Genomic DNA, 15,757 nt, shown 5'->3' on the forward strand with positions numbered 1-15,757 from the left:
TATAGGAGAGCACCTACCTTTTGGGACCAAATAGTGCAAAAGGTCCTTGACCCACCTGTTAAACCATCTATGTTCTGGGACAATCGAACAGTTTTTTTTGCATGCCGTCGCTGCAAGGCCTGCAAGCAAGTTCGAACCCATGTGCGAGGCTATACCACCTTTTATTCCTCGGTAAATGGGGGACATTTTGAAATTAAAGATCTGATTACATGCCATACGACACATGTCGTGTATGGCATGGAATGTCCTTGTGGACTTATTTACATAGGTAGGACCAAAAGAACCCTGGCGGTTAGAATTTCAGAGCATATAGCAAACATTAAGAAAGGGTTCAAAGATCACAATCTGTCTCTCCATTTTAAACGTTACCACAACCAAGATCCTACCCATTTAAAATTTTGGAGCATAGAGCGAGTGGACCCAGTGTGGAGAGGGTCTAATTGGGTCAGAGAACTTTCTAAACGGGAGACCCAATGGATCTTCCTGACCAATGCTCTGCATCCCAAAGGGTTACATATAGACTTAGATATCAACTGTTTTATCAGTAATTATTAATTTATTTATATAGGTTCTGATGTTAAATGAGTTGGGAATACGTTTTAAGATTTTCTTAATGATCGGTGTTTTAACTTTATCTATATCATTTTGTGTGTATGGACATCTATGGGTCTTATTCATAATGCCATTTTAATGATATATGAGATTAGGCAGTGCAGGTGTTTTATTTATTTATGGTTTCACCTTTTTAGCAATAGATTTTAACATTGAAGAAATATTATGTTTTATTTATTGTGTATGCTGCATATGTTTTAATGCTTTTATTCAACATATTATGTATATTTGCTTGCATTTTGCTATTGCACTTTATCTACCCACCCTCTGCTGATTCTGCTGTGATTTAGGGCTGGTGCAGCAGTTAAAGATCGCAGAGATCTGTTTGTGTATGATCCTCCGATGATCTGGCACCGGTTTAGTCCGAGTAATCGGACATTGCGGGGTTAATCTGATAGGAGATGGAGGTGATGCGAAGTGAGGGCGGAAGTAGAATAGTACCTTGATAGACGAGGAAAGGGCGGAAGTACGTTGGTGCCGCAAGGTCTACGTCAGCTGTTCATTGATGAGTGCCGCCTATTTCCTCAGTGGAAAAATATGAGTGACCGTACCGTGTGTCCACGCCCTCAGTTGAAGTCCTTTGCTGACGAAACGCGTCAGTGCATGGTCACGCGGTCACCAGGGTTACCTACGTCCTACGTCATACCCGGAAGTTGGCCGACTAGGTACCGAGCGGCGAGCTGGATACTAGCGGGGAACGACTGCTGGACATAGGTTTTACCCTTTATACACACGCTTTCACCTATGTTGTTTATGTGAGTGCAATATTTGAAGGGTCTGTCTGTTTGGGATAATAAAATTGGAGTTATACAGTATCACGCTATGTGGTTTCATTAATTTGCTTACATGCACCATGGTTATGCTGAGTGACTCCTGTGTACCAGTGTGAGGAGAGTGTCCCATCCAGGGTTCCAAGGTGTTTGAAGATCCGTCATCCCCTTTTTGTGGCAATATTGGCCTGTACTAAGTGGCCTCTGGTATGTTTATTACCATAAGGCGTGCACAGCGATGAGGTGGAGGTTTTCTGGGATTTGGATGCACTATTGTGAATGATCTGCATCCTTGGATTTCCACCCTGCTATTTGGGACTTTATGCATGAACTCTAGTGTATTATTTGAGGTGGAGATGTGCAGGGTTTTATCACCCTTTTAAATACACCTATTTTGCCATTTATTGTTTTAATAGCAGCAGCTTATGGTCTATTTTATATTGTATATGGTTGTCAAGACCATTTATTCTGTTCTCCTTTGAGCGCTGGGTGAGTGGGCTTCTTTGGTAATTGATCTATCCTACTCCTATTTTTGCAGAAAACAGGCATTACTGATGGCATTACAGGCATTACTGATGGAAAACTAAAAAGAAGATTCCCAAATCCCCTGCTTTGTGTATTCCCTCATCGGAACATCCAATTATATCTGGTATAGTTTCTGTTTTTGCCCCATTGCAAAATATTATACCTTTTTTTTGCAGAGATCCTATATTCAGGACATAAATTATTTTCTTGAGCAGATTGATTAGTTACAGTGTGCTTGTTTGATAAAAAATGCCTACTGGTGACAATGGATGCAGAGAATCTGTATACTTCAATTCCGCACAAAGAAGTGCTTTCAGTAAATGATCAATGCTTACAGACAATTTCAGATTTTTCAGATGATCCAAATACATTTTTGAATACATTGTTACAGATAGTTGGGACTAGAAATTATTTTGTGTTTGGAGATACTTTTTTGAGCCGATAAGAGGGACAGAAATGGAAATTAATGTGGCACCCACCTATGTTAACTCGTTCATGGAGACGTATCAGGAGGCAACTGCTCAGATACACTTTTACAGTGGTATGCCTGGTGTTGAGTAAGATGCATTAATGACATATTCTTGCTGTTGGTGGGGCCACATTTAATCCACATTTGATCCTTTTCCTTGACTGCTATGTGTATGCTCATTAGGTTGACAGCACATTGGAGTACTCTGGTGTATAGATTAATAGCTTAGATCAATAGATTAAGGCAAAAAGTGTATGCAAAGCCTTCTGATAGGTATTTATTTCCTAGATACCAGAGTTTCCACCCACAATCTTTAAAGAGGGCCATCCTAAAGTCCCAATTGATGAGGTAGACTGCATTCTTTTGAAAAAAATAAAATGTACTCTGAGAATATAGACAAAAATGTATTATAAGAGGCTATCAACCTAGAATAATAGATTTGGGCTTTGGGTAAGCAAAATATCATGTGCGCAGGTTGATTGCCAATGGGTTCCCTTTCACTATGTAGGAAAGGTAGAGGTAGAGGAAAAAATATACTGTGTTTTAATTAAGATTTTAGATCTTGGATTTTGTATCACTACCCAGGAGGGGGCAGGTGATAGGAAAAACATCCTAAAAAAAAACAAAAAAACAAGCCATGCGTATAAGAAGAATAGAAGCATTGTCCCTATCTGGTTTAAGTAGAGAGTATTATTTGTTGACTCTTTTGGGAATACGATGCTTTAGGTGTCATATTTCTGCATCTCTCAAACTTTTTTTAAGTTGTCACTTTTGATGTTTCGGCATTTGTATAGACCGGTGGTCTCCAAACTGTGGCCTGGGGGCCAAATGTGGCCCTTTGCTTGCTTCTATCGGGCCCTTGGGGTACTATTTAATTAATTGATACAGAGGGGCATCATTCCTACCACTGACACCAACAATGGGGCCAAGTGGCACCGATGATGAGGCACAATTTCTACCAATGACACCAAAGATGGGGCACAATTCCTCCAAATGACAATGATGGGGCATTGTCTACTCCAACTAATGCTGGGACATTTTCCACTTGTGATGGATGGCCACAGTCTGGCCCCACTAAAGTCTGAAGGACAGTAAACTGGCCCTTTGTTTAGAAATTTTGGAGACCCCAGGTCTTGAACAATCAACACAGCAAGTGATCGGCCCTCGAAAACTGTGTAATAATGAATAGATTATTAAACAATCACTCCAAATTAGTTTTTTTGTCCCATATTCTCATTGTGTGCACTAGGCATAATAAATGGGGTGATATTTAGATTTTGTAGACGGTTCCCCATCAGGTCTGTCTCTTCTTTTGTGAAGGCTACTAATTAAATGAATTTGCTTTTTATTGAATGTGGGCTGTATCAGTTTTTTTCACTAAACACAGTTTCAGTTCCTCCTCAGGTACACTTACTTGTTGCTGCCTGATTGGTTCATGATGTATTGATGCGGTAGTGTGTGATTGGTGTTGGGGTTATTTAAACCCATGTTAGTGTTTAATGGGCAAGATGTGCACATGCGTTCTAATATGACACATTTATGTTTAAGTTTGATCTCCTTTGCTGTGGGGTTTGAGATCCCCACATCCATTCTGTGCTCGCAGGTGCCATGTCTCTCTCTTCTTCTTCTGGATCAGCTGTCCTCTTGTTTTTACCCATTGGGCAGACACTAATAATGAAACTTCCCACGCATGCACAGCACACTATCTTCCTACCAGGCTCCATTCCCAGCATCTTTAAGATGCCAGGACTGTACACTGTACTGAGCATGCTGCTCAGTGAGTGTACAAATTAATAAAAATGCTATCAGGTAGGTAAAGGAATTGTTTTTCTGGCAGATCTGAGCTAAAAACTCTCTTCTAACTAAAGATCCTACCTCCTGACAAACTTTGAGCTTTTTTTCCACCTTAAGGCATAACTGTGAATAGGTGTCTAACAATAAAATCCAGTTAAAATATATTTAGGTAATATTGATTGAAGTGGGAGCTGGTATGTAAGAATGAGTCGCCACTATGTCATCACCATTTTCACCAAATTCACAACAACTAATGCAAGTTCCAGATCATTTTTAACTACTATGGCTAACTGTTGGTCCAACCCAAATAAAGATTTTGGAAAATTTCCAACACCAAAGCAGAATTATTGAAGGTGTATTGATAATATTTTTTCATCCACAGTTTTATATATATATGTTTTCTGATATGTAATAGTAAAATTAATTTTCTACAAATAGAAATTAAAGTGTGTCTAAACTCAAAAACAAAAATGTAATAGTTTGCAGCTTACCATTCCTTAGATGTCATGGTTGCATTAGTGTTCTTTTTGAAGATTTTTTTTTCTTTTATTTTCACCTGGTGCTCTAGCACATTTCCTGTCTTAAAGTTATTACACTTACATTTACTCATTTACCTTCATCCCAAAAAAAAATGTAACTGCTAGTTAGCTAGAGTTAGGTTTTAATTTGTCCGTTACTAGACCAAGAAGAACTGTGTTGCTCCTCCATAGATACAGTAGATGTGCATGGTACCTAAAGGTAAGACTTATTATGAGCTTACTTGTAGGTACAAGGCTAAAACAAGAGTTCCTCTACCACTTTAACAGACTGCATCATTCATGTCATTTTTGATTTTGCGCATAGCTCCAATTAAGGTCAAACACAGAGCATTGTTTGTCATTCTTTTATTAGCACAGAATACAAGAAAAACTTTTTAATAAGGCTCCAAGACACGACGGAAAGACCCAACTTTTGCAGTTTGAGAGCCCCAGTCAGTGAACCTTTTATATTCACCAGGTCTGAGAAGATACTGCTTGCCTTTGTAGTTGGGGAGCTCATAGAATATCCAAACACCATCTAGAACATTACAAGAGTGGATTTCATGGGAGCAGAACCGGTCATAAACATTTGGACAATCTTCAAGAAACTCCATCATTTCTCCTTTGCAGTCACCTCTTTCATATACTCTGATTTTATTAATTCCAATTCCTAGGTTCTATAACAAAAAACAACAATTCATTGATTAAGTAAATTGTGTTTTTACATTAACTTACTCCTCAGAATAACAACAAAAAATTAGTTTAAATTAAAAACATGCAATTAAAACATGCGATTTTAACTCAGATTTGTAGCTGCCAACAGTATTTTGTAAGTCTCATGCAAAAGAAGACCAAGAATACTGACCTGCCCAGTGGGTGGTGACTTGGATCTTTCGTGGGTAATGACTGGCAACTGGAACCACAATGCACCACAAAGAACCCCTCCTACACTTCTGGAGGTGCATAGGATACTGTAAATTCTTTAACTGTCACAGGTCAACTCTTCAAAAGAGCAGCAGTCCAGGGCACTGCCCACTGGATAGATAAGCATTACTGATCCTCTTTTGCAGGGAGCTTTTTCAAAAAAGGAATTCTTGTTTATTAATTTAAATTTTAAATATTAGTCATTAAAGTATAACTAAAGGGAAAACTTTTTTTTTTTTTTGGATAGAGTGGAAAGATTTAAATACCTGTTAGCTCTACATTGCTGCCTGCATACATGCTAGGGAGATTCACTCTGTCTTTGCCACAGTTAGAATTCCAGAGCTTCTCAAATGCTTTTTGTTTATACTTTAGTAGGCTCACTACTTTTCCATGAAGCATTATCCTTGAAATTGAATTTGTAGTTGTAGTGATATGTATTTGGTTAATCTCAAGCTCTCACTGTACATATTTTGATTGCTAAAAACTAAAAGATAAGAGTTTGGGCATACCTTGTGATGTAATTTTTTGGGATGTGATATTGGGTACATGATAAATCACGGCATGTCCGTGTTTCTAAGATAGGTTTGCCAAGTATCAGAGAATTTTTTACAAGTCTAGTAGGCATTAGATATTACTGATATATATATATATATATATATATATATATATATATATATATATATATATATATATATATATATATATATATATATATATATATATATATATATTGGAAGCAGTAGTCTACTTAATGCCAGTCTTTGTTTGTTCCCCATTTGGACAGTTTATTGGGAGAAATGCAAGTTTGTTAAATAGGGTAGCCAGGAGTTTATGGGTAGAATTTAGCCTTCCTGTCTTTTAGGCAGTCCCACAGATTTCACAATTGTGAAAATGTGGTGCACATTATCTTTGTCCTTTGTTTCAGTGGTTTCCATACTAGGTCTATGGGGCGTGGGGCTCCCATACTGAATTTGATATTTTGAATATTTTGATATTTTTCTAGTAAGAACTGTAAATCCTGAAGTACTGTAAAGTTGTGACATTTGGGTTAATTGAGCTGCCCTCTAATAGTTCAGGAGGTTTGGATCTCCCAATCTTCCAGATAACTTGGTGGTGTATAGTGTTGTGCTGAAGAATCTGCATCCACTAGAGCCCCATATACATTTTTATAGTGCAGAATGTATTTTTTTCAGATCCATTGTTGAGATCATTAAGAGGAAGATTTTGAAGTGGTATAGGATTTCTGGCAACATTTTCAATTTTATTGTGGCTACTCTACCCATCCATGAGAGGAATATAGTTTGTTTTGTAAAGTGTAGAAATACTGTATCATTGACAAAATTAAATTTTTGGATAAGTTTTTGGGTCAGTTCACCAGGAAAAGGGGAAGCATTGATGTGTGAGGTTGTGGGGTTGGTAAATATGAGTCCTAATATGTTTTGCAAAATCTTTTAGGATTGGGTAGTGTGGTAACTGGGGAAGAAAAAAATATTAAATCACCTGGGAAGAGTACACACTTTTGATATACAGTATGCCTTCCCAGTCATCCCCCTTTAGATCTGATTTGTGAAAAATAGCTATACCTAGTGTTTCTTTGTCTAAAAAAAAAAATGTTTGTATAATCTCTTTTTATTAAAGAAGAAAAATAATTTTTCTCTATGTCTTTAATAAACAGAAACGGGACAGAGGCCACCCTGTCTTGTGTCTGTTCTAATGTTTGTTTTTTCAGATATTTTTTTCATTGTAATGTTACCCATTGGGATTAAACCAACGGGATTGTAGCATTGTAATAATTTTATGGTGCAAAACCCCATCTACCTAAAGCATGGAAGAGATAGTTCCAGGACTACCTGTATATATGGGTAGTACATTCTTTTTATTTCCGTGCCCCATCCTATCCCGATTTTAACAAGGAAACAAGGTCCAGTGCTCTTCTAAATTGGTCTGGAGCTTTCCTGTTGGGTACAAATGTACTTGAATGTTTGTGTATGCATTGCTCTGTGAACCTGGCGAAGGTTCGCAAAGCTTTTAGTTAATAATTTGAAGTCAATGTTGATCAATTATATTCTTATATAATTTTCAACATTTAAGAGTTCTTTACGGGGCTTAAGCATCTTGCAAATATAAACTCTGTTTGAATCATTGTCCAAAAGGGGCCGCTATCTCAATGCATTGAAGTATTCAACTAGTTACTAATACAATCTGTGTCAAGAATTTCTTGCAATTTAATGGCATTAAACTATCAGTGCTGCCAAGAGACTTGGATGGTTGACACTTTTCCTGTCATTACCTCCCCTTCCAAATATTGCATATGATCTTTTGAAGAGCTGGGGTTGGGAGGCCTGCAAATAATTTATATATATTGGGTTTGGTGCAATGCTGTGTAAAGTCTGGAATAATATGAATATAATTAATTAAAGACAGAATGGGGGTTTCGAATGAGAGGGCCATTCTTAATTTTAGGAATAGCAGGTTGGGGATTTGGTCTCCTTGCCAGAAGTTTGCCGTTGTAATCTGTTTGGCAATAAAATGTATCTATTGTCTATCTGAGACTTTTTTTAGACCTTTATTGGGTGGCATTTGTTGAGTCCCAGCCTGGTCAATTCTACTTTGTTTTTGAAATCCATGTTTGAATTTTCTTGTTATTTTTCTGACTTTAACTATTGGATTCCATATAAGAATATATTGATTATGTATTCCAGATAGAGAAAACAGGAAGTTTAGATCATAACAATATCTATGCTGACCAGGAAACCACCCCAAAAGAAACATAGAACAACAAACAAAACTGACAAAGGATCTAACTCTTACCCACTCCATCCAGAAGCAAAATATGTTTTGGATGTAATTTCAGCTTAAAGCAGCTGCAATGGATAACAATAACAAAAATACATGCCTCATACCCTTTTTTTTACTAGCATACAGTTATATGATATAGTTATACCTTACACTTCATCTTGTTGAATATGGCAATTATATTATAAGTGACAGAATCTATCTATCTACATCAATATACAACTCACTTGTGAGAGTAAACGGCAAGACCTGATAGAATCATTAAGTCCTTGCCACTGCTGATAATCAGGATACTCTCCCCTCTTCAGGAAATACTGGTGTCCCATGTAATTTGGTCGCTCATATAGCATCCAGCAGCCATTCTCCACTCGAACAGAGTTGCAAGCATTAAAATGGGGTTGCAGATCGGGGTTATCATGGCTGCACTCATAGGAACGACCCTGGAAGTTCCTATCCTCATAGAAAGTGATCTATTATAAAAAAATAAATAAATACATTAAAAAGGAAATCATGCTTTGTTTATAAGCTGTTTAAAAATCATAGGGGGAGATTTACTAAAACCCATGCGCTCAGAATTTGGTGCAGCTGTGCATAGTAGCCAATCAGCTTTTAACTTCAGTTAGTTCAATTAAGCTTTGACAAAAAAACCTGGAAGCTGATTGGTTTCTATGCAGAGCTGCACCAGATTTTGCACCATGCAGTTTTAGTAAACAACCCCCTTTATTACTAGGACATATAACTGGTTGAATTTTCTTAGATTATATATAGCATACATTAGTGCTTCTATTGTACAATGCTTGAATTTCGGCAATTGCACGTTTGATGTAATATTTTACTTATTTTAATTACATTTTATTTGACAACATAGAATGAGTAGGCTTTGCCAAATTAATGTTACTTTTGCCCTGCAAAAGACAACTTAAATATTAGAAAATAATATTTTGCGTATATCAAAAACTTTTACAAGGGTTGTATTCATGATCTTTGTACCATTTTTGACACACTCGCAGAACAATTTTTATATAAATAGACCCCTTAACGGCGTCTTATTAAATCTGTGTTTACTACAAAAACACAATCACTTGCATGGTAATTTTGCACCAAAAAGTAGATAATTACTGCATATTGTAAGATTCTGTTGAAAAATATAATTTTCTTTAAAAAAATACTCTGGTAGTAAAGTGAAATTTCACACTTTAATTCCCTTATTCGTACTGCTCTTGTTTTAGTTTATCTGTAAATGTATCTTAAAAAAAAAAAAAAATACAATTTTTAGATAAACAAATAAATATGTTTTTACCTTCCCCATTCTTGCAGCTGTCTGTGCATGTACCACCCCAAATGTGGGGCTTGAAAGAAGGCTTTTTATGGGATAACTCCTGTGCTGTATCTGCAGAAATAAAAGAACAATGATAGGCTGTTTTTGTTTAGTAAGATGATTTCCCCTTCTGTCTTCCTCTGTAATGCTGCTCTCACTGGACTGTCAGCTTCACTGAATGTTTAGTCAACTTGACACTACATTCTGGCACCAATGTAAAGGAAGCATCGGCTGTAGCATCATTTTTTGTTTTGGAAGTAGGACAACAATTCTTTCCATGATTTGGATTTGAACTTTTAAGATTATACATATCTGCTGTGTACTTTTAAATACTGTTTTGTTTTACAATAGTTCAAGACAAAAAAGTAGAGCTGTTTTTCAGTATTGCACATCGATTTCTGCTCTTTTTGATGTTGTATTATAGCTCCTGAAGAAGCTGCAATTCTTCCGCGAAACATGTCGAGCACATATAATCCAGATGGTATTTGTTATACCTTTTAGGCATGACATCTGAGGTTACTCCATCTGTGATTTATCTTTAGAGCAATAGAAAATGACACAGCTGTTAGGCTGAGTTTTTAGATATTGATATGTTTTTTTCATTTATATTGTGAATAAAATGTGTTAATTTTATATAAAAATTGTTTGCGCTGTCAAGCTCTGTACAGTACCATCAAAGTCCTCATAAAATAATGTTCCCATTTTCAAAAGTAGAAAAGTAGAGCTAAGATGAGCCTGACATCAGATGTAAATATTTATGTTCTAGGGATGAATTTCTAAACTTTATTCAGAACTGATTTTTCATGTGGTACAATTGTGGTGTGTCTTACATACATACCATTCATCCCTATGCAAGGTGTATTTTGCTGAACACCACATTCATAAAGCAAAAAGAAAGATGGTTTTGACACCAAAATCAAGTGGTGAGAATGCAGGTACTTATTACCTCGCAAAGAGATCACAGTTCTCCTTCTAAGTGGTAGTGGTGGAGGAGTGTTGGACACAGATTTTCACAAGTGATCAAAATGTAGATTACCACTTCAGCTCCGGAAGGTTTTACCCCCTTAATGACCAGGCCATTTTTTTGCGATTCGGCACTGCATTGATTTAACTGACAATTGCGCGGTCGTGCGACGCCATACCCAAATACAATTGATGTACTTTTTTCCCCACAAATAGAGCTTTCTTTTGGTGGTATTTGATCGCCTCTGCGATATTTTCGTTTTTGCGGTATAAACAAAAAAAGAGCATCAATTTTGAAAAAACACCAATATTTTCTACTTTCTGCTCTAAAACATTCCCAATAAAATTTTTTAAAAAAATCTCATTTTTTTTATCAGTTTAGGCCAATTTGTTTTCTGCTACATAATTTTGGTAAAGAAAAAAAATCCCAAAAAGCATATAATAATTGGTTTGCGCGAAAGTTATTTATGTATTTTTATTTTTTTAATTTTTTTAATACTAATGGCAGCGATCAGCGATTTTTATCGGGACTGCAACATTGCGGCAAACAGATCAGACACCTAACTGACATTTTTGACACTTTTTGGGGACCAGTGACATTAATACAGTATTCATTGCTAAATAATTTGCACTGTTACTGTATAAATGACACTGGCAGGGAAGGGGTTAACACTGGGGGTGATCAAGGGGTTAATGTGTTTCCTATTTGTGCTTACTAACTGTGTGGGGGATGGATTTAACAGAGGCAGAGAGAGATCGGTGATGTCTCTCTGACAGGAGAGCCGTCTTGCACTGTTTACATACCAGACAGCTCTCCTGTCAGTATTGCCAAAGATCACGGGAGGCCAGCGGCGATCGAGCCCGCTCCTCCTGCAGTCTGGCTGCCGCTGTGTCTTATCACAGTGGGAGCATGGCTCCGGCGTGAGCACCACCGTGGCCGCATGCACATAATCACGTAGATGTACATGATTATGTGCAGCCGAGCCCCCCTGCCACAGTAAATCTGCGTGTGGTGGTCGGCAAGTGGTTAAATGAGTCCAATTGTCCTGTCTTTGGCAGCTTACCACAAAGAAAGCCTCCCCCTTCCAGGAGAGGATGTTTACACAAATCAAGAAACCAAATTTTAATGGGTCAAAAAGAGCACCAAGTGCAAAATCACTAGGAGTCCACAGTCTTTGTTACTCAACTGGGTACAACGAACAGGGAAAAAGACATTGGTTTCGTGTGCAGCAGCTCTCCAATTCAGAGTAAAAGGGCCCTAATACATAAGAGCATTTGCTAAATTCTCAATTTCCCCTAAGACAATTTTTCGATACAGTATTAAAAATCTCAGGGGCACTATCTATCCAGGGTAATTATTAACTTTCTGGACTAAATTTTTTCTTCTAGATGCCACAATCCTGGAGATACTGTGCCGGGACAAGGTCATCTAGAGCCCAGGGCGACCATGACAAATTGCGCCCCCCCCCAAGATGTATGAGTATTATATGTCAACAAAAATCCCCCCCCCCCAAAAAAAAAATTGAGTGCTAATCTGCATGCTTTGCCTAAATCCTCTCAGTCAACATATGCTCCTTGCACAATCCCCCCCTGCAAAAAAAAATCCCCCCTCACTAGCACAAATCCTCTACCCCTCAACCCCGCCAGCACAAATCCTTTCCCCCACTCTAATTTCCCCCTCCCAGCAAGAATCCTCCTCCCCCAATCTCCCATCCTAGTCTAACCCCCCCTCCTCATTTCCCCTCTTAGCACAAATGTCCCCCAATCATCCCTACTAGCACAAATCCTCCTCCAAAAAAAATAAATAAATAAATAATGTCCCCTCTTAGCATCAATCCTTCCCCCACTATATTTTCTTTTCTAGCACAAACCTCCAAATCCCCCATCCTAGCACAAAACCTCTTTCCTATCTTGCCTCTCAACACAATTCCCCACTCCTAGCACACCTCCCCAAATCCCCCCCCCCCCTCGAACAATTCTTACCTGCTGCAGCACCACCAAATTTCCCCTTCCAACACAAATCCTCTCTCCCAATCTCCTTATGGTGCATCTGAACCTCACATGATACCACAGTGCCCAGGGCAGCCAACCCTCCTGCCCACCCCTTGCCACGCCCCTGACTGTGCACCTGAATTTGCTTTTAGGTTTTTTGGCTCTGTGGACATATTTCTCAAAAAGATGTTATTGTTGTCTCTTGCTAATAAATGTACAAAGGTACAGTCAAAATGATCACTAGGGAAGAGGAGACTGAGGAAATGCTTCCCTTCATGCTTTTAGCTTGCTAATGACATTGTTCTTGCAGACTTCACCTCTCAGGCTAGGCACTGTCACTTGCTTAGAGCTCAATGACTGCTTGCTAATTGATAAAGGTACAGTTTTTTTTATATTATAATGTTGCTATTTTTCATATCTCAGTAATTTATTCTTGTGGAGTTGTAATGTTATTGCTAAGTCCTCTAGAAAGTTGAAGTTAATGAATCATAATGCCAGAGAAATGTTTTTTGTGTGTGCATTTAAAGCATATGTTACCTCAAAACTTCATATTCTTCATATGTGGCTGCTGCACTATGTGCTTGTTCGACAAAGTCTCCTGTTCTCTCTGTATAGCTTCTTATATGTGAAATCCCTGGTGTTCCTGCCAGTCTCTCTGCTTTCCTATTAAAAACTGACAACACTAAGCAAGAGAGCACTCCATGGTCAGTTCTCTAACTATGCTGGGAACTCAGTGTGCTCTCCTCCAATGATCAGACACTGACACACCCCCACTGCATAGCTATTCACTGGGAAGCTCAGTGTGCTGCTGCTTCTCTTCCCCCCTCCCCCCCCCCCCCACAGCTTTTATACAGCCGAGAACAGAAGGAATATGATCACTTAAAGGGAAAAAGGGGAGAAAAGGTATTTATAATGTATTTTTTTATATCTATACAAAAATATTTTTCTTTCATTCCTATTTTAAACTGAATGGGTTGCTATATTTAAAACATTAATTTAACACATTGCATTTCTAAAAAAATATTACAATGGCACTGTTTATAAGTATTAGCTAGGTACTCATTGATTGCTACCTCCTGATTTGCCTTTTTTATAGGCAGGCACAATAGTCAGCATTTATTTGCTTTTACACTTTTTTTGTGCTGCCTTTTATCTTGTAGCTTGTATAGTGGAAGTGTGATAGAGCATTGTATAAGAAGGTCTGCTGCTTGTTGGTAACATAGTTGCTGCTACTACAATCTGCATGCTTAGATCTTCCAAAAACTTTACATGAAAGATAAGCAGCACCTGCTGTTCATAGAAAACTGCTGATACCCACCTATAAGTCCCGGTTCACACTGGTGCGATGCAGGAAACCCTGTGTATCAGCGCCGATTCCCGCATCGCACCAGAATTGCAGAATAGTTCACACTAAGATCTGAAAATCGCTGGGGGTGTCAATGAAAAGTTAACCCCCCAGATTTGTTTGCAGATTGCAGTGCAGGAATTGGATCGCATAGGTGTGAACACCCACGCAATCTGATACCAGTGCAAACCAAAAAAAGGGTCCTGCACCATGTTGGTGCAAATGCGATGCGATTTCAGCCATATATTTTGTATGGCTAAAATCGCATCGCACAGACATCGCATGTGATCTGCACACCAATGCGGTGCGAATAATGTCTGGCATCGCACTAGTGTGAACCAGCACTTAGGGTACATTGCAGTGGCATAAAAATAGCCATAGTAGCCCATACAGCTGCAAGGGGGCCCCATTGAAGGTGGCTGTTTAGGCAGTTTAACCACTTCCAGCCCTTAGCTCATTTATAAACAGTTTGGGTGGAAGTGGTTATACCATGTATATGGCTGCAGCTGCAGCCATGATCTTGATATCAAAGTTTTCAGCTGGCAACTAACTTTTATGTAAAAGTGAGCTGAGTGGCTCTACAGCCACTTGATCACTTTTACGGGGCAGGGAAGGGCCCCCCACAGCTGCCTGCTGCTGTTGGCCTGGGAGAGCCCGGGACCACTGAAAGCAAATAGGTGGGCTGCAGACAGAGGAAAAGAATGAACATCTGTTCCTCCCCTTCCTTTGCAACAAATAAAACTGCAAGCAATGTGTATTACACCACTTCTGGTTTTTGTTCTTTGTTTACTGGATGATATATGTCAGACAGGCATCTGATCAAACTCATTGGTTTTATCAGAAGCTTTAGAGGGCAAAGGGGTTTTATACACCCCTACATATGGCTTGGGCAGCATACAGAATTACATGTTTATATCTTATATGGTCTGAAGCTAAACAAAATCTGAAACTGTTCTCAGAAGCAATTCACAGTATGGAATCAGATGGATTCCCCAGCTAAAAAATACCTGAAAAGTGGAAAGGCTCACATTAACCACTTGCTTACTGAGCACTTATACCCCCTTCCTGCCCAGGCCAATTTTCAGCTTTCAGCGATGTCACACTTTGAATGATAATTGCGTGGCCATGCAACACTGTACCCAAATTAAATTTTTTACATTTTTTTCACACAAATAGAGTTTTCTTTTGGTGGTATGGGTTTTTATGTTTTGCTAAAGAAACAAAAAAAGACCAAAATAAAAATAAAAAAGTTTTTCATATTTTGTAATAAAATTTTGCAAACGGGTCATTTTTCTCCACTGATATGCACAAATGAGGCGGCACTGATGGGCACTGATAGGATGCACTGGTGGGCACTTATCAGGAGACCTTGATGATTCTTCACTGATGGGTGACACTAATGGGCACTGATATGGGGCACAGAGAGGTGGCACTGATAGATGGCACTGGTGGACACTGATAGGGAAAACTGATAGGCACTGGTAGGCGGCACTGATAGGCAGCACTGACAAGTGACACTGATGATGAGGCCCTGACACTGATGGTCACTGATAGATGGCACTGGTGGGCACTGATTAGCAGCACTGCGGGGCATTGATTAGCGGCACTGTGTGGGTAAAATGTCCTTCTAACAGAAGCCGATTAATGGCTTTCTTTACGCTAACAGCGTGAGGAAAAATAAAAGCCGATAACCAACTTCTGTTTACTTCCCCAATCAGCTGTCATTGGCGG

General features: G+C 38.6%; 1 protein-coding gene across 1 annotated transcript in view; it reads right to left on the minus strand.

Annotated features, from left to right (window-relative positions):
• Positions 1-5,083: 5,083 nt before the first annotated feature.
• Positions 5,084-15,757, minus strand: part of LOC309558939 (gamma-crystallin M1-1) — a gene marked incomplete at both ends in the record, with an annotated part of 50,034 nt that continues 39,360 nt past the window's right edge. The window contains 2 exons of the mRNA XM_082262038.1: positions 5,084-5,365; positions 8,636-8,878. Of these exons, the coding sequence (XP_082118164.1) occupies positions 5,084-5,365; positions 8,636-8,878 (525 nt within the window). The remainder of the gene's footprint in view (positions 5,366-8,635; positions 8,879-15,757) is intronic.

The sequence above is a fragment of the Pelophylax lessonae genome (genome assembly GCF_965119305.1).
Source record: "Pelophylax lessonae genome assembly, chromosome: 6".
Taxonomy (NCBI): Eukaryota; Metazoa; Chordata; class Amphibia; order Anura; family Ranidae; genus Pelophylax; species Pelophylax lessonae.